General features: G+C 37.9%; 1 protein-coding gene across 13 annotated transcripts in view; it reads left to right on the forward strand.

Moving 5' to 3' along the window:
* Positions 1–22,755, forward strand: part of abi1 (abl interactor 1) — a 50,613-nt gene that overhangs the window by 7,756 nt on the left and 20,102 nt on the right. For all 13 annotated transcript variants that reach the window (XM_023326535.1, XM_023326536.1, XM_023326539.1 and 10 more), the window contains exons 2-3: positions 7,456–7,623; positions 20,714–20,890. In XM_023326535.1, the coding sequence (XP_023182303.1) occupies positions 7,456–7,623; positions 20,714–20,890 (345 nt within the window). The remainder of the gene's footprint in view (positions 1–7,455; positions 7,624–20,713; positions 20,891–22,755) is intronic.

A 22,755-nucleotide genomic window follows, 5' to 3' on the forward strand; every position in this document is an offset into this window, starting at 1 on the left:
CTGAGCCACCATCTGCCTTGCTGAGGCGAGTCCGAGAACAGACTCCTGAGTTGGCGTGTCACATTCAGGACAGGGTTGAACTGAAGTCGCTTAATCTTCAGAGTAACTTTTCTCTACCTCACCCCCTCAGGCAGATTGTGTGGGTGTCCACATTCCCACAGTGTGAGGTAGGGATGATGTGTGGCTTTTATTTCCGCCTCTGTGCTTCAGGGAGCGTTGGTCCAGGGACAGCTCTGCTACGCTTAAATGTTCAGGGAAAAGCATGCAAAGTAAACCTACAGCAAATAAGTGATAGTTATAAATCCTAACAAAAAAAAAAAAGAATAGGAAAGTGGGTCAGGTTCATCAAAAAATTAACATAGAAATGATGTTAAAATAAAATAGATACAGTAGATGTCAAATAAAATTGGATACACTTAAATCTTTTCCTACTTGAAAATACATTTTTAAAGCAAAATAGTTATACTGTTATAATGGTAACAGCTGTGATGATAATAGTTGTTATAATTAACATGCTTTCCATTTTGCAACAAAATTTTGAATAATGCACATTTTCCAAATTTCTGAAACGAATCAAGGGATACATGAATTTCAAAAGCTGAGTAACATCACAGTCAGATTTTTTTTCTTGATCAAATTGTTTAGAAAAATCTATATTTATGAATTTATAAAAATATATAAGCATTTTTTAGTGTCTGAAAATTTGCTATAAAAATTTTATGTATTATTATTTATATTGTTGTTTAATTCGAAATAAGAATGACTAAGCAAGGTGAATGACCTCAACTAACTCACTCACTCTTTGGTTACCTAGCAACTTACTCACTCCTTGGTTACCTAGCAACAGGTTGTTGAGTAACTTGCTCATCAGCGGTTTCAAGTTTCTCCACTGTTCCTCATAACTGCTTAAAAGTAAAAAACAAAAAAAGCAGCAACATGAAATAAAAACTGTGGATAAAACAAGAAAGGTCACACCAACTGTTTGGTAATTTTTCAAATATTTAAAACAAAAAAACAATCAATTATCTACCGACTGATATGAAACACTTACATAGTGATGTGTTTTTCAGCCAAATTGTCCAGCTATACTTTTACTGGAGGATTGAGTCTTTCAAAGACTGGAAGAGGAAATGACAGTTCCTTGGTTTAAGGGGAAATTGTTCATTATTTTGTAAAGATTGTCTTGAAAATCTTTGCGTTAATCCGAAGCGACAAATTAAAACAATTTAGTTCCTGACAGCAGAACAATAAATTAGAAAGGAGGGAAAAAAATAACAAGTAAAAGGCTGAGTTCATTGGCAGATAAAATATTCACTCTGGCTGAAAAACTTGTTGTGTTATAAGTGTTTCATATCAGTTGATAATGATAATTATTGATTTGTTTTATGTATCTGAAATACTGAAAACATTACCATGGCATTATTGTTTATTTTAAAGCAGTTATGAGGCACAATGGCCGAACCTTAAACTGCTGCTGCGCCACTTACTCAAAAGGGTTGTTGCTAGGTAACCAAAGAATGAGAGAGTTGCTAGGTAACCAAAGAATGAGAGAGTCGAGAGTCTTTTCTCTGCCTACATTTCCCAAATGCTGTACGATTCTGGCTCAGAGTTCAGTGAATATTTGATAAATTGAATATTCAATCAGATGTATTATCAATTGCTATTGATCACATGTGTATTGTTATTGATTTATTGTCCAGATATTCTCTGGTAGTTCACCCTTCAGTTTTCTAGAGGTAGATGATCACTAACAGGCTTGTCCAACACTTAGCCAGCTCCTAAACACGTCTGTCTTGTAATCTCATTACATGGCTTCACCTCACAACCTGGCGGACGGGGGAATATTTGACATCCTTGTCGATAAAGCGGCTATCTGCTCACTTATCCCCCCACCACCCGCCCTTTCAGTCGGGATCGATGGCTCACGTGGCGCTCCGCGACCTTTCAGCCTTACATCTCTTCTGATTCTTCTTCTGTCTGTAATCTCAGCAGAAGGATTCCTCAACGGCGCTGGGAAGTTTTTATTTGATCAACATGTTGCAGAATTCCAGACATTCCTGGACCTTTTTGTGTTCCTGAGTGCAGCTCCCTTTGGAGAAATAGGAGCGCGTGAATGTGTTCAACATCTGTGCAAATCCAGGCCCAGATCAACAGCAGAAACGTGAAGTTTTTTTATTGCGAAATGTTCTGACATGTTTGACCATTCTGGGCAGACTCATGGATTATTTTTCATATATTTTCTCACATTAAATCAACAAAGTTAGCTGTGTTTGGTTGAGATTTTATGTGATGGATATAAAGTAGTTCATCATTGTGAACTGGAAGGAAAAATAGGATTTTTGAGTTGTTTGTAAATAAAATTAAAAAAATGAAAGTGTTTGCTTATTCAGCTTTCCAGAGTCAGATTTTTATTTATCTTTGTCTATTTTTTTGCTTAAGAGCTTAAGCTTAATCAAATTCAAAAATACGCTTTTGATCCCAAAGTGAAATTAAATAAGAATTAATATAATTAAAGAAATTAAATAAGTCAGATTGAATGGAGAGCCTGTCTAAACTAGAGCTGCCACTAATTATTAATAATTTACTCTGATCATTAAGTGATAGATTTTTCATTGAACCACTTAAGCTTATTTATACAATATACACATACATTAAAAGATGCAAATAAACAAATAATTCACTTCCGTTTTAAATAAGAAAATAAACATTAATTTGATCATTTGTAGCAAAACTAGTAATGACATTAAACTTAAAACTCAGTCCTTTCTGCTGATCTTGTTGTTTTAGATGAACAGATTCATAATTGGATAGTAAAAGGTGGTTAATATAATATTTTTATTTTATTTTTTACAACATTTGAACCAGGTGAAGACAAATGTATACAAGTTAAGGAATTGTAGAAAATGATTAGTTTTCTTTTCCATCAATGCAAATTTTTTTGTTCACTTTTGGCTTAATTACTGCTGTGAGTGTTTAGTTTAATCAAATGGTCTTTTTTTGCATCTATATCCTCCCGTTAACGACTAATTTGTCACTAAATTAGTTGACGATTATTTTCATAATCGATTATTCATGATTAATCAGGTGAATTGTTACAGCCTTACTCTAAACCTAAATTTTCATCATTGGCACATATTTTCAATTGGATTCAGCTCTGGACTTTGACTGGGACAGCTCCAGTCCTCATGAGTCTGGCACACTCAAGAAAATGTGGAGAATACTAATGTATATGTAGGTTTTTGCTTGAGTGTTGTCATATTTCTGCTCCTTCTTGGCCGTTGAACTCGTCCTCCAGTCTCCGTCCAACAGGTCGGTCCTGACTGGAAAGCATTGTCTTTAAAAACATGGCTGCACATCTGTGATTTTTATCTCGCCAAACTGGATTGATGACAGCCGGCGGTGGCTGCCGCTCCCTTTCATTTCGCTGTACTTCATTAGCCAATGGATTTTTGAGAAACTTTTCATTCTCCCACGCTGCGTTTTACTGCTAGCTGTTTTTATGCAGTTGTTTGGTTGTCTCGCTTTAGCTCCCAGCTACATGCTTCCTGTGCATTGCATTCCTCTACACACTTCCACTGCTTCCTGGATACTATGTAGCCTCTCTTGCTCTGTCATTACCCGGCTCTGAAATATGAGACAAAGTGCCGCAGGAGCACCGAAGCTCTCCAAAGTTCACCTCATTCTCTGCCTCTCTTGTGTTGCTTTTGGCTCTGATCAACACACACTTTGTTTTGTTTTTCTTAGCAGATGTCTCATTCCACGCTCTGACTGATTTGCTTCACTCCTGACATCGTCCTGTCGAGATGCAAAGCTGGTTAGTCAGGGGATTTGTGCACAGAGTGGCGAATAGGCAACTAAGAAACAATCAAGTGTCGCATCTGTCCACAGTTGACCCTGCTTCACATTTCCAAAACCAGATTAGAGCAGGAATACAAAAATGCATGTCTGCTTCTGTTTTTATTTGGGTTGCAGCTTCAGATTTATTACAGAACCTTAGATATTGTCTTCCAGGGTTTCACCCAGAAAACTTGATGAGCCCGGTGGAATGGGGCGAACTTTCACTTTCCACATGCTAACTGGATTTGGAGTGTTTTCACACTTGATAGTCCGGTAGACTGGGTTTGATTCGGGACAAAAAATGCAACATTTGTTACATTTTCAGCTGCTGTGGTTGGCTTTTACACTGCAATGTGTCAAATGAACTAAACATGGCGTGTCAAACTCCAGTCCTCAAGGGTCGCTCTGCTGCATCACCTGAATAGAATAATTAGGTCATTAGCAAGGCTCTGGAGAACTTATCTGCACAAGAAGGAGGTAATTAAGCCATTTCATTCCAGTGTTTTGTACCTGTGGCACATCTAAAAACTGCAGAACACTGGCCCTTGAGGACTGGAGTTTGACACCTGTGAACTAAACCCTTTGAAAAACCTGTTCCCCCTCCTCGCCTGTGGTGGCGCTGCACCAAGAACTACAAAAGAAAGTGACACGAAAACCTCTGGAGAAGACACTAAGCGCAACTTCCTTCTTCACAAAAAGTTAACAAAAATGGAGAAGCGTCAGATTTTACCAGTTTGAGGAATTAGAGAAATACCACAACCCATTTCTGCTGCTAGCACTTGATTTGAATGTGTATTTTGGTTGTATTTACCCAGAATGCCCTGCGCTATAGACCACTTCCTGCTTTTGCAGAGGTCTCTGGTCCGCTTGGCGTTCAAACTCCTCCAGAGTTTACTTCAACCAAACAGAGACTGAGGTTTTCAGGTGGACCAGAGTTTTTTTTTTCGTTTGTTTTTCTATTTTCAGTTTGATTACACATTCACACCTCCCCAAATGAAGATGTGAACTGGACTTTCTAAAAGAAATACATGGTACATTAAATCAGTGCCAGTTCAAACCACAATCACAATAAAAGAAGGTACAGTTGAACACCAAAAGCCCTTTCAAATAGATGTGGAAGTTTGGGTTTTTTTGCAATTTCTCTAAGGAAATCTAATGTACATTCACAGTCCTGGAATATCATATAAAGTTTTAACACTTAGAAAATCAAATAAACATGACAATTTTTTTTTCAGCTTCAAGTCTTTATATGTTTAATCCTTTTTCATAGAGAGGTGATTGTTTCTGCAATATAAAAAGATCTGTAATCTTGATTGAACCAAATAAACATGACCTCAGTGAACCGTTCAGGAAATCTGCTCCTGTCACCAGCTTAGATATTCCCACCCGGATTTAGCTTTGTTTTGTCGTCTTAATCTGCTCCCATCCAGCTGTTACAGCATCTAGTGGCAGCAGTAGGTGTGTGCATGTAGATTATGGGATTTTGACATGATGAGGAATCTCCTCTCCTTTCTAAAGTTATTGCTCAACACGTCTGGTTCCCACCAAAAGGTCGCAGTCAGCTCTCCAATCTACGGATTGATTCTGGATTGGTGGCTGAATCATTAACGACTCCGGTTGTTTTCTTCTTTTCCCCCTCTCTGTTCCTCATGACCAAATGTTCCTTTTCTTTCCATTCTGCCCCCTAACCACCACCACTACTAGCTCTAGTAATCTGCTCTTCAGCCTCTGCTGGAACCGCCCACCTCCTGCTTCAGCAGCCTCTTATCAAAGCCCAGTGTTCCCCCTCCAGGCACGGCTTTTTGGACTGAGTGAGCAGCAGAGGACCGGCTACAAAGAGATCAAACGTCACTGCGCAGTTGGAGCCTGGCTTTTAGCTTTCGTCCAGTTCAAAGAAAGATTTCTCAAAATTCTCACCACGCACTACTGTACACTGTTGTCGCTTTAATTTTAGATGGTGGAAATACTTGATGCTTGAAATGACACCTCACACCACTTTGTTTCTGTTGTATTTTTGCCTTATTTTACCTCTGAAGTATATTTTGTAAGCTAGCTCACCATCCGTTAGCTTATCTGTTACTGAATGCTATATTGGCTTCTTGCTAATATAAATGTTTCACAAACTTTTCTTGAATTTCTTAAAAATCTTTTTTGGCTTTTTAAACATGTAGCAGCTAAATTGTCAGCATGTCCAGCAAGCTAATTAATTTAGCTTGCGGAATAGCTGCTAGCATAAGAAACTAGCATAAGTTCCAGTGTGATATTTTGGTCTTTTACTAAAGAATGAGCAACTTGGATGACATTTAGGTAGCAGTGAACCACTTTAAGCTGTTGTAGGATTTATTTTGTCCTAGCAAATAGTGTGTTGACAGCTAGCATGTTTAATTAGAATGCTGCTAGATTTTATCTTGTGCTAAATTGTTGTTTTACAAAATAATGAGATTTTCAGAATAATATGTTTCATCTTTTTTTTTTTTTTAAGCAGCATTCAGCTTCTATGCACCACACATCTAGAAAAAACATTCGGAAAATTGTAAAACAGCCGAAACACTGACTTACTTTAAATCTATACTAAACCCCACCTGTTTAGAGTTACTTCTGTACCGTCATAAGTGAAACACTCGAGATAAAATTTGATTGATTTAAAAAATACGGGGCGTTTAGTCAAATGTCAGACCCATCCCATATTTGGAACTGGTGCACTCTGGAACTGAAGGGGGCGCTATTTCCCGTAGCAGTATCTCACTTTTTTTTTCTTTTGAAGTCTTTAATTCAGGTAGTTGTTGAAGTATTTTAAATGTGAAGCACAAAATGTTTACAATTTACTGTTAAAAAGCTGGTAAAAAAATCATTTTTAGTTTTGCTGCTGCTAGCGTACCTTTCTTGTATGCTAACCTGGCCTTTCACTTAAAAATTAACATTTTAGCGTGAAATGTCTTTTTTTCTTTCTCTCTTTTTATAATACAATTCAAACAGAAAAGTACTTTATTGTTCCCAAAGGGAAAGTAAATATAATATTTGTTTCTTTTTTGATAAATATATTGTTTTGCACACTATTCTGTGAGCTAAGTTGTTTTAAGATGCTGCTAGTGTACATTTACTATGTTTTCGCCTCATGTTAAATAGTTTGCATTTCAAAAGAAGATCATCCTATAATTAACGTCTTTGAGCTTGAAAATTTTCCAGATGTTGATTTAAAACAGATGTGTTTTTCTTTTTGTTTTGTTGGAAACATGATGGATGGCTAACAATCTGACTGCTAGCCATGCTAGGCTTTTATTTCTTTGTTTTAATCCTTTCCTTTTGGCTTTTTATAACTACAACTTGCTACAAAACAAATATTAAGCTTGGTCTCTATTCTGGAAAATGTTACTGGATTGGATGTAAAGTTTGGTTGAACATTTGCAGAATGTTTTATCTAAATGCCTTCAAAAGAAGAGTGGCATGTGTGGAATGAGAGGCTGAGAGACAGCTGCATGCCTTTTCTGAACTGCTGATCTCATGTGGCTGCAAAACCACATACAAGCTCCAAGATGAGACGGTGTTGTAATAACATTAGGAGCAAATTGGTTTATTTTCCCTCTCTTTAACCAGCACTTTGTCATGTTTTTGTGTCAGGCCCAGGACAAGAGGAAAGCCCTGGAGGAGACCAAAGCCTACACCACCCAGTCCCTGGCAAGCGTGGCCTACCAGATCAATGCCTTAGCCAACAACGTCCTGCAGCTGCTGGACATCCAGGCCTCGCAGCTGCGCCGCATGGAGTCCTCCATCAACCACATCTCTCAGGTCAGAAAACGCGCTGCTGGCCAAACAGCTGGGCGTTTGGGTTTTACCACTTCTCACACAGACGATGCTGTTTTTAAAATGGCCGTCTGAATGAGACACGGTTCCGCTTACTGCTGTCGTTTCTCATCGAGGTCTGTCTGGCGTTGTAATTATCGTAGAGGAAATTGTGGTCTCTTTCTTTTTCTGGCACTGAGATTTTTAATATTCTACAGCTCTAAAAGATATTCATTTACGATAATTAGGCATTTAGTTGTAGAGTTATATGTATTGACTCTGAACTGTAGTCCATTGACTAAAATTGCCTGAATTTGAGCATTTAGGTTTTTTATCTTTCTTGGTTCATTCAGTCAGATCATCAGGCGATTTATGATGAAGGGTTGCAAACACCAAAGACATGACCCAATTAGAGATGATATTAATGTCTGTATTGGTTCTGATATTGAAAAGAAATTCTAGATTTGGTACCAATCCATAAGGGTGGATCTATTCAGTCTAATTCTATGCTCCCTTTTTTATTTTACATTACATTTAGAAGTTCTAATTGCAATTTTGAAAACATTTAAAAGGAGGTTTATTGTTGAAAACTATTGTTTTTGTCATTTTCTTTACTATTAATTTCACATTGGCTGACTGAAGAGTTTTAAGTTGTTTTTTGCATTTTTGACCAACTTGTGAAGCTATTGGCATATTTAAATGTGCTGTAATAGTTTTTATAAACAGGAAACTTTTTAAGTCAATTTAGCACTGTTTTTTTTTTTTTTTGTATTGGTTGAGACTAAACCTCCGATATCTGTTTTGGTATCGCAAAAGAGAAAAAGTGAATTGGTGCATCACTGCACACGTTGATCAGAAATTTCTGATCCATTTTAATTGAACTGCAGTTTGTTTGTCTTGAAAATCTGCTTCATTTGGGGAGGTGTGAATGCTAAGCGAACTGAAAACCCCCCAAAAGCAAGAAGGGAACGTCAGCACAGAGCATTCTGGGTAAATGGAACCAAAACAAACACTAGCAGGAGAAATGTCTTGGTTTTTTGTTGTGTTTGTTTTTTCAAGGCTAAAGAGAAATCCTATAACCGTTAAAATCTGATGCTGCTCTATTTTTGTTTACATTTTGTGAAGATGGATGGTGCGCTCAGTGTCTTCTTCTGTTGTTTTGTTCAGTAGTTCTCGGTACAGCGCCACCACAGGCGAGGAGGAGAACAGATTTTTCAAAAAGTTTGGTTTGATTGACACAATGCGGTGTGGAAGAGAGCTGAAGCAGCTGAAAATGTAACAAATGTTGCAATTTTGGATCAAGGTCACCATAAGGTCATGCTTAACCATGCTGCTTGATCCGCATTGGGGTAAAGACAGTTTTAACAGGAGAACTCCCAGCTTAGTTTACATTCTTGGACTATTGTCTCTGCTGGCTCACATGAATGGGAAATTCCTTTGCTATATTTAAACCCAGTCTTGTGTCCTTTATGGTTCTCGTAAAGTATTAAATATAAACTCATAGTATCTCACCGGGTCAGCTGAAGGTTTTCTTACTTTTAGCAGCTAGTGTCTCTCATTAGCTAGAGTGAAAACTTGTTTTTTCTCCACCTTGTTTCAATTTGTTTGTTTCTGGATGAGCCCAGTCTGAGTTCTCCATTTGTTTCAAAGATGGCGGCCAGGCTATGAGATTTACAGGATGTGGGGGTGCTACAACTCTGAAGTGGATCATTATTTAGTTTCCTTTTTACTGCTCATGGAAATTAAATTAGCGGAAAGGCTCAAAGCCAGGGTTGCAGTGTTTCCTGAAGCTCTTAGTTTTTGTGTAATCAGCTGAATTAAAAATAAATGACCAGAACTAGAATTTACCATTGTGTTTTTCTGTCAAACATGACAAATTTTTCGTGGAAAACCATTTGCAGATTTTTTTTTTTGTAGTTCTTATCTAAGATGTTCTAAAGAAAATGCAGCTTTGAAAGCTGAAATACTTTCAGCTTTAGTAGTGCTAAGATAGTTTCTGCTGTGTTTTTTAATGAATATTAAGGTGTAATTTGTGTTTGAACTCTTAAAATAGTTACAGGCATTTTTGAGGACGTTTCAAGTATTTGTAGATTTTATCTATTCACAAGAGGTTGTATAAATACCAAGGTAAGTTGGTTATCTTAAGATGTTAGCCAAGACAAACGTGGGCTGCTGAATTTAGAGATGTTGATAGTTACTACCTCCAGTAATGTTAAAATGCTAAATATGATTTAAAATTCACCATTTTTATCTTTTAAATCCTGTTGTATAGCAACTCCTCTCACTGACAGTAGATAGACTTTATCTAGCCAACTGTCAGTCCGTCCAACTATCTGCCCAACTGTCTGTCCATCCATCCATCCATCCATCCATCCATCCATCCATCCATCCATCCATCCATCCATCCATCCATCCATCCATCCATCCATCCATCCATCCATCCATCCATCCGTTGGATCGACCCAACTGTCCATCTTTTTGTCTGTCCATTCACTGAGCCTTCCATCCGTCCATCCTTCCCTCAATAGTCTTCTGTTTTATCAGCTTCCTGAAACTCTTACATTGAGTCGCCTTCACTCAGTAGCAGCATCCACCTTATTACAGCAACCTGCTGGTGCGTGGTTCCTGTCTGTCCGTTCTTTATCATCCATATTTAGGTCCACAAGCAAATGTGTTGATTATTCATCAATTTTTCTGTCAATCTAATTATCAGTCTATTTATCCATTTGTATATCCTCCTATTTGTTGTTCATCCATAGGTCATCGGTTTGTCATGGTAATTATGTTTGACACAATGTGATGAACAGATTTTGATTTTTCTGATATCATATTTGGAAAGAGAATCCACACATTTACACCCATAGTTGCAGTGCAAAGCATGCTTGCAGACGCATCATCAGCTGCCTGCCTACATGATTTGAGGTGTTGGTTTTGTTACCACCTTCCCTCCTGTTGTCACCCATCAGAGTCTCTGCAGCTCTGAGGCAGGAAGTGATGCGAGCTGCATGGCGCGGCCAGCGGGGCTTCCACCTTGCGCTGCGTGTGAAGTGGCTGCTAAGAGGCTGCGAACAGGGAGCTCTTTGTCGCGCTCTGGATGGAGAGGGAAGACGGGATGTTTGGTGTTTGAACAGTGGGTTCCCCATTTCCTGCTGCCTCTCTCACCTCATTTGTGTTCAGAAAAAGTCAAACCCACAGACGTGCTGCCATCCATGACCAGCTTTCGTCTGTTGGTGATCAAATAATGAGCTGCTGAGATTCAGCTAGTCAAAAATAAAACTGTTGAAGTTTGGGTCGGGTTTAATCTTTTGTTTATTTTACTCCTTGGTACCAAAGTGTTAATATGATGCTTTTTGACCCAAACTGTCACTTTGAGGTGACGGAAAATGAGATTTTATGGTACAGGAACAAACAAGAACCACCAAAACCAAAGCTGATCATAAACTCCAGGCTCCGATCCCAGTGATTTGTAAATGAGTAGGAAAACTTTTTAAATTTTTAAAATGTAGATAATTTGCATTTTTGCATTAAAAGGCAACAGATGATTTATAATGTATGAACAATAAAAATGGTGCAGAAAAACAGAATCAACTTCCTTGTCTTTTCTTCCTTACTTTCCTTTTTCATGTCTTTCCTTCCTTCCTTGTGTCTTTGTTCCTTCCATCCTAATCTTCTTTTCTCGTCTTTCCTTCATTCGTTCCTTTCTTCTTTTCTTTCTTTCCTTTCTTCCTTTCCTTCTTTCATTTTTCATGTCCTTCCATCCCTCCTTTTTCTCGTCTTTCCTCCATTTGCTCCTTTTCATTCCCCTGTTTATTCTTTTCTCGTGCATTTTCTTTTTCCCGTCCTTCTTTCCTTCCTTCCTTCCTTCCTTTTTTCCATCCTTCTTTCCTTTCTTCTTGTCTTTCAAATAAAGATTTGTTCATTCGTTCCTTCCTTTCCTCTTTCCTCATGTCCTTGCTTCCTTTACAGTTTCACAGTCTTGTTTCTTATTTTTTGTGTTACTTCCTTCTTTCTTTCCTTCCTTCCTCGATCATTTCCTATCTGCCTCAGTAACATTTCATAGTTTAGATTTTAAAATGTGGAAGTTTTTATGTTTTTGTTTTGTTTTTTTACACAGAATCTGAATCCCAGAAAGAAACATCTTGGAAAATAAAATTTTCACCCTTAATATTTACAAGTGAAACATAAAAGTTTATTTATCAGGTTTAATTGTTTGAAATGTTAAAAGTAAAAAGCGATTCAATGATTTCTGGCTGCTTCATCCAGAACAACACGAGGTTTTCATCAGCGCTGATCCATTTGGGATGCTGTAAATCTCTGCTGGTTGCATTTGGATCTGGCCGGCGTTCGTATTGAACTCTGTGACCGGAGCGATGGAACAACAGGATGAATGCAGAAAACAGCTGACACACACACACACACACCCCACACACACCTCTGCTGGTTTGTTCCCACAGCCATGACGTTTCCAGTCTGCTGTTTGTTTCTGCAGCGTTGTGACAGAAACACGCACATGCAGCAGAGCGGCTAGTTAAAGGTGCGCCTGTTTGCTGCAGCGATGACTTCCTGACCTCCTCTTGAGGAAAAGATGGCGGCTGCCTGAACAGGATGTGGAGCGTTGCCGCGTTTTCAGAGTGTGTGTGTTTCTCCCTGTGTTTCCTGCCGATTCCTCGGCTTGTCGGCTGTTTTGGACTTTCTCTCTTCCTGTAGCTCGTCTTTCTTGCATCGGCTTATGAAAGTAACCCGTCGCTGTGATCCGATCTTTTCGGCTTGTATTGGTTCATCTGGATTTAGCAAGAAGCTGGGAAAACTGAAAACTGTGGGAAAATCTCTTCTTCTAAACCAAAATGACAGGATTGTTGGCTGTAGCTTGATATACTTATCAGTTCATCCAACAACAATGTATTTGTAAACAATATAATAAAATTTAAATAAATATCCACTGACATCATTAATGTTTATATTTAATCTTCAAGAATGGAGGAAGTTTAGGTGTGAGTTTAAACTTTTGACGTAAAATTGTCCAGGAATTGCAGATGGACGTAAAAGATTTTGCACTTCGTCCAGAATAAGACTCTGTCCCTCTGATCGTCCACTATTCATTTCATCTATCCGTCCATTTTCCCATCCATCCATCAATCCATCCCTCCTTTCCTTTCTTTCCTTTATTTGGTTTCTGCTGTTTCTCCACCCTGAAGCCTGTAGAAACCTCTGCCTCTCTTTCATTCTGATTTTCTGTATTTAAACTTCCAAGAGGCCATAAAAACAGAAGAGAACTCTGAACGTCACTGGAGTCTTGACCTGAAAAACGTTTCATAAACCCGAAACTGGCAAATGACTCTCAGAACCTGAGAGATCGACGTCTTCAGTAGATGAGAGTTTCTCAGTCATGTCCCACACACACACACCCCCCTTCCCCCTCACACACACACACACACACCCACACTCTCCATCTGTCCAATATGACTAAAGGTTACAAAGCGACTGACTCATCACCCAGTTGGTCTGAGTCTTCTCAGTCATTATTTCCTCTTCCTCATCATCATTACCAGCACATTCTTCACCACTTACCAAACCTAACACTTCTTCTTGGTGAAACTCTGATTGGGATATTCAAACTCAGATGTTTTGAGTTTTTATCTTTGTTTTTGTTTGGCTCTAGGCCTGAGATTGATTGAGTATTACATCAGAGTTTGTTTGCAGATCTTTAGGACAGGAGGCTGCGTTGGCCGAAGCCCAAAGTGAGATTGGGAAAAGTCAGCCAAGGTGTCTCAATGTGTGCTGCGTAAGCAAACAAAACCCTGTCCTTGGCAGGTTTCCTCACTCTCAAAGTTTGTGTATTTTTGCTGTGCTTGGGGCAGAGATCATCTCTCCAGGGTTTCACACCTCCAGCATGCTCAGTGTAGCACAAAAAGCTGTGTGACGTTACAGGTGAGAGCTTCAGATGACGCTTTAGCTGCAGTCAACCAGACACTCTTAGCGGCCATCTTGGCCAAGTACAGAGTGGAAAGTCTAAAGTCTGGAGACCGTGAGAAGCTGAGGACAGGTGTGATTTAAAGTTTATGGTTCAAATCTGAGATAATTTACTGGCTGGTTTGTCCTCAAGGTTTCTGTGCTACCCTGAAAATGAGTTTCCACTTTCCGTAAAGTATGTTAAATCTGCTGGAACCTGCAAAGTAGTCAAAGTGTGTGGTGTGACAAAACTTACAATACAGTCCCTATTAAATATATGGCAAGAAGTTGAGTTTTTTGGTGTCTGGAAAACGAGCAGTTTCAAAAACCTCCTGTCAGGTTCGAATCATCTAGAACATTGAAAAAATGCAAGAAACAGGAAAAAACAAGAGAGTAAGATTCTTTATACTCGCGAGGAGACCAGACAGAGATGTGCTTTAGTTATAATCTCCACCTATTCTGATAGCACATTCTGCCTGCACCTCTCTTATTATTGAAAATCATCCCCTAGTTACAATGCACGTTTCAGCTCTAATCAAAACATATGCAGCTGCAACATGATCCACATTTCATAAGATAAAGTAGAATATTTCTACAAACAGTATAACTTGTATTGGCACCATTACGCTATATACTGTCAGTTTATAAACATGAAGAATAGGATGTCCTTCTGCTGAGAAGCCGTTTCATTAGAACTGGTGCCGGCTGTTCTGCGTCCTTCAGCAGGGCCTCCTTCAACATACTCAGAAACATACTAATTAGTATTTATATAGGTTGTTATTTTAATTCCATCACCTCCCAATTGTTAAGTCACATTGTGCTGTTACCTAGCAACCCCAGGGTAGCTCCAGCACATTTGGTTAGCTGGTTTTATTGTAGTACGCACTGTACAATTTCTCCTGGGAAAAACAAGTGTTTTGTACTTTGTTGGTAAGTGGTGTAGCAAGAAACTACTTGCTGCACTTCAAAAACACAAAACCTTACCATGTAATTTTGGTCTAGTTTCCAGTGCAAATATCCTACAAACGAACTTGTTTGAAGTAAATTTCTTATTATTGATGAAAAAGTACTTGTTCCATTGGCAGATAAATGTTTATAAAATGGAAAGATGTCTTGTTATAAGTTAAATAATCTGCCAATGGAACAAGTACATTTTCATCAATAATACTGAAATATTTACTTAAGACAAGCCTCTAATCTTCCTGAAAAGTGACTTTTAAGTTAGTTTTGTCTTATTTCAAGCTTTCTAAGATATTTGCTCTAGAAACTAGACCAAAAATTATCAGTAAAATTTTGTCTTTTTGCAAGGATTCTTGTTGGTTGTGCAGGAGGCTCCACTTCTGCTTTTCAAAGATGCACAGTTGTATAGTTACACATCTGTTTGCTGGGATTTTCACGTGTGAGTGTAAACGTTGAGTTGGGGGGTGTGGCCAGCAGCAGTTTATTGGGTGTGGTTGAAGTGAACTCTGGTGTGGTTTGAATGCAGATGGGAACACCAAGTGGACCAGAAACGGCTCCAAAAGCAGGAATCGGACCACAGCGCAGAGCATTCTGGTTAAATTCAACCAAAACAAACACGCAAGTCTAACTCTATTAGGAGAAATGGCTCATGGTCTTTTTCTAAAGACAAAAGAGAAATCCTACAACCACTCTATTTTTGCGTACATTTCTTGAAGTTGCGCTCAGTGTCTTCTTTAGAAGTTTTCTTGTTGGTTTCTTCTTCAGTGGTTCTTGGTGCAGCGCCACCACAGGCAAGCAGGGGAACTGGTTTTTCAATTAGTTTGGTTTGTCTTTTCTCAGTCCAAGGTGAAGCTGAACTTCACATTGGACTTCACATTTATATATAAATATACATTTTCACCAGTTGAAAATGTAACAAATGTTGCAATAGTCCAGTTGGTTTGCCTAAAATGAAAGCTAAGAAATTTGAGACACTCTCAATCTGTTCCAGCTGAGTATTAGCTTTGAAAAACCTTTTTTGTTCCACTAAACAATTTTGCGCTGCTTTGTGTTGGTGCAGCACATAAAATCAGAATAAAATGCGTTGAAGTTTGTGGTTGTAATATGACAAAATGTGGGAAAGTGGGAGTAATATTAATCATTTTATCATTAGCTATATTTACCAGAAGCTTTTTGAGGAAGATATTTTCTCCTCTGACCTCTGATCCCTCCCACTGGTTTAGTTTTCAGTATTATTATTCAGTCTCTCCGGACTTGAGACCTTTTAAGCATCTTTGCTGACATCTTTAAGTCCGTCCGTCTGTGCTGTGCAGAACAAAATGATGTTGTGATATGTTTCAGTTCAGTTTTTGTTTCTCAGAAGAGTGGACACCCATGTAACAGTTTCTGACAGGAAGCAGAAAACCTAAATATAGTTTGTGTTTCGGTCCATTCATAGATCATCATTCAGAGTCAAAATGGCTTCAATCTCCAGGAGTTTCACCTTTAAATCCTGCTTTATGTCAGTTTTTCTTTGCTTAGATTTTGTTTTTACAGTGGGTAGTTTGATTTCTACTTTACAACATTTAAACATTTGGGATCAGTAACGTATTTTTCAATTTAATTTGAATTAAGAAGGCATTTCAGTCATTTAATGAATTTTCCGCTTCAAAACATTTAATGTTGATGAAGAAACCTCCTTATAGGTGTTTGAACATTTTTACAGTGTTCTAAAACTGAAGTCATGTGTGAGATAATTTTTTTTGTGTAATTAACTCAAAAAAAGATTATCTAGTTATTTTAATTCTTAGAATATGTTAAATTTCTGAAAATGTATGTAAATTCTGGGAATTTATTTTAAAATTGTTTATTTTAATTCTGGAATTATTTATTTATTCATTCATTCTTATTTTTATTCGTAGTATTTATGGATTTTTATTTATTTTACTTCTGGATATTTACTTATTTATGTGTTGACATATTTCATTATTAAGCCATTCATTTTAATTGTGGGTATTTATTTATTTTGTTTCATTTATCCATTTATTTCTTTTAATTCTTATCAATTTATCCATTTTATTTAATTATGGGTTTATATCTCTACAAAATAACTTGTTTTATTTTAACTCTGGGAATTCTGCTACTTCCTAATAATTATTTGATTCCCCAAAAGGGAGTAAAAATGTGGGTGGCATTAACAAGACATTTTCCTCTTATAAGTGAAATAATCTGCCAGTTCAAGTCAATATTTAGGAATTATGGACTTAAAACAAGCTCTTGTATCTTGCTAAAAAATTCTTGTAAATTAGTTTTGTCGTATTTCAAATGTATCAAGATATTTGCACTTGAAACAATACAAAAATACATAGTAAGATTTTGTGTTTTTGCAGTGAACGGCGTTCCTATGTATAAGAAGTTTAGAAAAGTTGTTATTTTCTAAAATTACCTTTTGAATCCTCTCCAGACATGTTACAGTACGTCACCTTGTTGGATCCTTTGGTGTTGATGCTTAAATTTTAAAAATAGCTGCCAGTTTGTTAGATTTGAAGCAGCCAGATTTCCTTAAACATAATGGAAACAGTCTGGTTCTTGTAACCACTGACAACACAACAATCAGCCACGGCGCTGACTCACTCGTATCCCAAACTGATGAAGTCCAGAGATCTTCTTTTCTCATGACTAAAGATGAATTGTACCATTTAAATGTGTGGTGTACTTCTGCTGGGCAAGGGATCAGTTTCAGAAGTTTGAACTTTAAAACTGGAAAGTCTGTATCTGGTGAGTAAAAAAAGAAAAAGAAAACCCACCAAAGCCAGAATGTTCTGGAAAACTGGCAACCATTCTCAAACATATGTGTGTCATTCATTGACATCACATGTGAATAATCTGGCTTTAAAGGTTCTGCTTCTTTCCCATCTAAGAGTTGGACTCCTCAACTAAATGGCTGAGAAACTTATCACAATATAAGCATTTCATATCAGTCAATATCGATAATCATTTATTAGTTTTAAATATCTGAAATACTGTGCAGCCTTTCCTGTTTTATCCACAGTTCTAACTCCACACTGTTTATTTTTAAGCAGTTACGAGGCGAAACCTTAAACTGCTGCTGCGCCAGTTACCCAGCATCTTGTTGCTAGGTAACCAAAGAATGACTGAGTTGCTAGGTAACCAAAGAACAAGTGGGTTAGTTGATTCGTGAACTTTGTTTAGCTAGCTTTGAGAGGTGGAGCGACTAAAGTCTTTCCTCTGCCTACATCCCCCAGAATGCTGTGTGGTTCTGGATCGGAGTATACAGTATATGGAATATTCTATCAGATGTATATTGCTGTTGATCATGCGTCTATTGCCATATACTGTATATATTATTGATTTATTGTCCAACCCTACTTCTGGGTGATTTAAAATGTTCTGGTTTGTTTATTACAATTCGATCTATTTAGCTCTGCTCAGACATTGTTCGGTGGATTCTGATGCAGGTTCAAAGGAATCTTGTGTTTCTTTGTAAATTTTTTTTATTGACCGATCCAATGAGTAACGTTCTTTTCGGAGCTGCAGCTGTTTTCTGTGCATGCAGGAAGGAGGGGAGCCGCCTTTTCACTTCCCTCACTCTGCCAGCTGGACTGATGTTTGTCCTGCTGATCAAACCAGATGGCATCCAGCTTTAGATCTAGTCTTTCTGTTTGTTGTGTTTTTAGAAAGAGTTTCCCTCTTTCTGCAAAACTCGAAACACTGAGTTCCTTTGCTATAAGGCCAATACCCACCTGTTTAGAGCTGCTTTTGATTGATAATAACTGGAACATTTCTCAACATATTTTATGTATATTTGCTTGATGATTTTGATTATGACATTTGACAAAATGTAAATTTTATTGCTTGTTTCATAATTTGTGACTGTATAGTGTTTTTATAATGAAAAATTAAAAAAGAAACCATTAAGTTATTGCCAAAAAGCATCTGTTTTATTTGGTTATTTATTTTAGTGTTTGGGTTGCTTTTTTAGAAGCAGTTGAGACCCAAATGGAGGTACAATAACATTTGAAATGTGAATTTTGCATAATAGATCCTCTTTAAAATATAATTTTCTATTCGTTTTATGTAATATAAAAATTTTCTAAGACCCTGAATGTCAGATTTTTATTATCTAGAAGCCATGGTCATTGAAATTCTCATGCTGTTTGGATAAATGTAACATTTAATAGAAAACAAGCAGCCTGAGGGATGTAGAAATTGATTTAGTAGGGGGATTTAACTTAGTTATATAAATACAATCTTACCTGAAGCAGTCAATGTTTTATGTATGTTATGTATTTTGGTTCTTTTTGCATATTTGATCAAATATTGATCTGTTTTCCTGTTTGGTTTTTGCCTCTGTTGTTTCCCACCTTCAGATAAAATGTCTCTTATCAATATTAAAATGTTTCCCATCTGGGCGTGCCGTGGTGGCGAAGTGGTTAGTGCGACCCATATTTGGAGGCCTTGAGTCCTCGATGCGGCCGTCACGGGTTCGACTCCCGGACCAGACGATATTTGCCGCATGTCTTCCCTCCTCTCCTTCCCAGTTTCCTGTCAGCCTACTGTCGTATAAGGGACACTAGAAGCCCACAAAAAAGACCCCTTGGAGGGGTAAAAAAAAATGTTTCCCATCTGAATTTGGTGAAAATGACTGTCATTCATTCTCCATCGTTTCTCCTAATCTGAACGGATGGAAAAGGAGGAATATTTCTTTTATTTTATGAAAACTCTCTGTGAGAGCAATTACACAGGACCTTCTCTGCCTGTTAATTGTTAATTGTTCAGGGGGTTTTTTTCCTGCGGATTTTTGCTTTGTATGTTCCTTCATAGTTAGTTATTCTTTAATCTGATTATATTCACACAAGACTTGAAATCCCACATAAATCACATTGTTGTGGGCCTGTTAACCAACCAGAGCAACCCTGATGAGCTCATGTCTGCGTGTCAAACTTCAGGACAGAGTCTGGAGAAAAAGAGTTGGAGTTCAGTCGACATCCAGATCTTTGTATGAAAGGAATCTTCTGTTGCTGCTGTGTAGTTGGAGTTGTTTTTCTGGTTGGTCTTTGAAAATGAAGGGCAAATTTTCCCTACATTAGTTCTGATCAGTTTGAGATTCCCACTTTGGCTCTACAACTTGTTATAAACTTAATGTGACTCATGTCTGGACTGAGGAAAAGTTACCTATATGTATTTCTCATGTGACGTCACACTTCCGTGAACTTTGCAGCCGACAGCCATCTTGGTAGGCAGTTGCTATGGAGTTGCTATGACAACAATAAACAAGCCACAAGCTTAGAACTAGCCCTCGCCTCGTTCCTATCTAACTTATAAACAATTTAAGTACATTACAACTATTACTTGTTTACAATTTTTGAGTGCTCTACCCACCTCTTTGTGATACTAAGATAAATATTAGTGCTATTTACTTTAGTTCTTGTAGCTAAGCTAGCAAAATTAGCTTAGCTAATGTAGTTTCTATCTGCTAGCTAAGACTGACATGTAGCCTACGTGTTTGTTTATACATGCACCTACTCTGCCAGTGACTAGAACCCTGTTATTCACACGAAGAGTTTGTACGTTCTTTACAAAGTATGCTCCTCCATATTGTACGCAGCTTTCCCACGTCGCCTAACATATTGTCCGTCTCGTACGAGTCTTGTATGTTCCTCTTGCACCTTGGTCAAGAGTGCCAATATATTTTCTCTTTGTTGGTTTGGAATCCATTGGTCGGCTATGCATTGTGCTGCGCTTGCCTACTAAGATGGCGCAGATCACTTTCGATTCAGACTTGTGGGAACTACATATTGATACAAAAAAGTCCCTTTTTTTTTAAACTCCAACTGGTCAAGTACTGGACCAGAAAGTCCGACTGAGCTTTCCAGTCGCTACAATAATATGTCATGGTCAACAGTGTTGAACCCTGCTCAGAAGAAGGTAAAATAATCAATAACATTGTTGTCAGACACCACTGACATTATTTTAGGAGGGGACATGACCCTTGTACTTTTTCAAAAAGCAGTTTTTACAGTCTAAAGTAAATGGATACAGGTCAAGTGCTAGGACCGCTTGGAAAACAGCCGCTCACTGAATTGATGCTTGGTATAAATATATGAGCTTCTGATGGAAAAACATTTAATTAAACCCTCCTTATCACTTCATCTCATCACCGCTCTACTTCCTCTATTGTTTCCAGACGGTGGACATACACAAGGAGAAGGTTGCCAGGCGGGAGATCGGGATCCTCACCACCAACAAAAACACAGCGAGGACTCATAAGATCGTTGCTCCGGCCAACTTGGAGCGGCCCGTCAGGTACATCAGGAAGCCGATTGACTACAATGTCCTGGACGATGTTGGCCACGGGGTGAAGGTGAGCACTTTCAAGGTTTTCCTTAACTTTGCAAACATCTGGGACTCTTTAAAATGTAAGATATCTGTTGGTTCAGATCCACCACTTCCTTTCTGTTTTTGTCCCCTTACAGTTTTCTTCAGCTTTTGCTTTCTTGTAAAACATAAATGTCTCGGATCATCCAAAAAATTCCAATATTAGACAAAGATTGAAGTCAACCTGGCCAAATGTGAGAAAGTGAGGATTTAAGCCTCTAAAAGGTTTTATTCAACACAAGAAATACACACCTAGATGTAACGTGGCGCTTTGTAGACATGTAGTGAAGTAGAAAGTACAGATACTTACTGTAAAATGTAGTGGAGTAAAAGTTTTAAAAAACAAAAATGTGCTGGAATTCTGCTTGGGTTGCTAGGTAACCCTAGACTCAGCTTAGGTTGCTAGGTAACGGAATGTGACTTAGCAATTGGAAGGTTGAAAACGGCTCATTTTCCAGACTCCAAATAAAAATTTTTTTTAGGAGCTTTGGCTGTTTTTAGAAGCAGTTGAGATACAAAAAACATACAAATGTTAATTTTGCATAATGCATCCAATTTAATAAAAAAAGAAGAAAAAATCATAATTTGAAACAAAAAAGAGAAGAAACAAGGGGGAAAAAAAATCTCTCATACCACTATTTCCAAATCTGTACCTTGTTCACACTCTTCTCTCTCTCTTGTACTTCCTCTTTCATCTTCACAAAGCCCCCCCCCCAAACCGCCTGGCCCCCGGGGAAAAGGTTTGCATGTGGGTTGGTGGGAACCAAACGGGGGTGGAGATGAACCGTAAAGAAAGAGATTACATCATGCAGCTTTCAGAAAACCGATCTGTTCTCAGAGCTTTGTGAAAGAGGCAGCAGAACCGAATTTGCAAGATTTTTCAGAGCACTTAGATCCTCATAATCTTGTTGTGGAGTTATTTAGATGTCGGTCAGCTTGATCTAAAAGGTCTTCAGGAAGCTTTTTGATGCAATAAACCTCTCTCACTCTCAGGGTCAGAAATTTGTCCCAACATAGTGACATAATTCCCAATGTTTCCCCGCGTCTGTCCTGTCTCTGGAGTGTCTTCTGTCCCATCAGTCAGACAATCGATGGCAGCCGTCAAATGGATTTCATTAGCAGCCAGTTTTGAAGTTAATTAATCCAGAAAACCTCTGATCTTTTTGTTTTGCTCTTATAATAGGAAGATTCTTGTAGCATAAACTGGATTTTCTCATGTATGCGGTTGCAGAAATGCTAGATTTCATCTGTCTGTGTGGGGAAACATAAAAACCAATCCATGTTTCTGCTGTGGTCTTCATGGCTAACATTCTTCTAATCTGTTTACGTCACCGTCCAAAGAGCCAATCAATACCTGATGTCAATACTCTGTATTAGTTTATGTGGGCGTTTCAGTGGCAACATGCTTTACTTACTGACCAGAATCAATGATGTGGTGGGGGGGCTTTAATTAATGTTTATGGGTAAAATCAAAATATTCGCCTGAGGGTGGATTTTGGCCTAAAAGTTGATTTATTTGACACAAAATCCTGCAATCAGATTCAGAAATAGAATAACTGATTCATCCTGTTTTGACGATTAATCGCATAAAAATTTGCACATTCTGCAGATTTTTCATTTAAGCCTTTATTATAAAATGTTAAAAATGCATTACAGATACAAATAAATTCCTTTTTAAATAAGAAAATGAACATTGTATTGCCTAAAATGCAACATCATTTGATTAGTGTGCTTTTCTTTGTTTTAAATGTAAAATACATGGATTTTTTTTGTATAGTTTTGACTTGGTTGCATCTTTGACTTTGTTGTTCTGTCACTAAAGAAAGAACTGTCGCCTGTTTTAAAGTTAAT

The sequence above is a fragment of the Xiphophorus maculatus genome, chromosome 21, assembly GCF_002775205.1.
Source record: "Xiphophorus maculatus strain JP 163 A chromosome 21, X_maculatus-5.0-male, whole genome shotgun sequence".
NCBI lineage: Eukaryota > Metazoa > Chordata > Actinopteri > Cyprinodontiformes > Poeciliidae > Xiphophorus > Xiphophorus maculatus.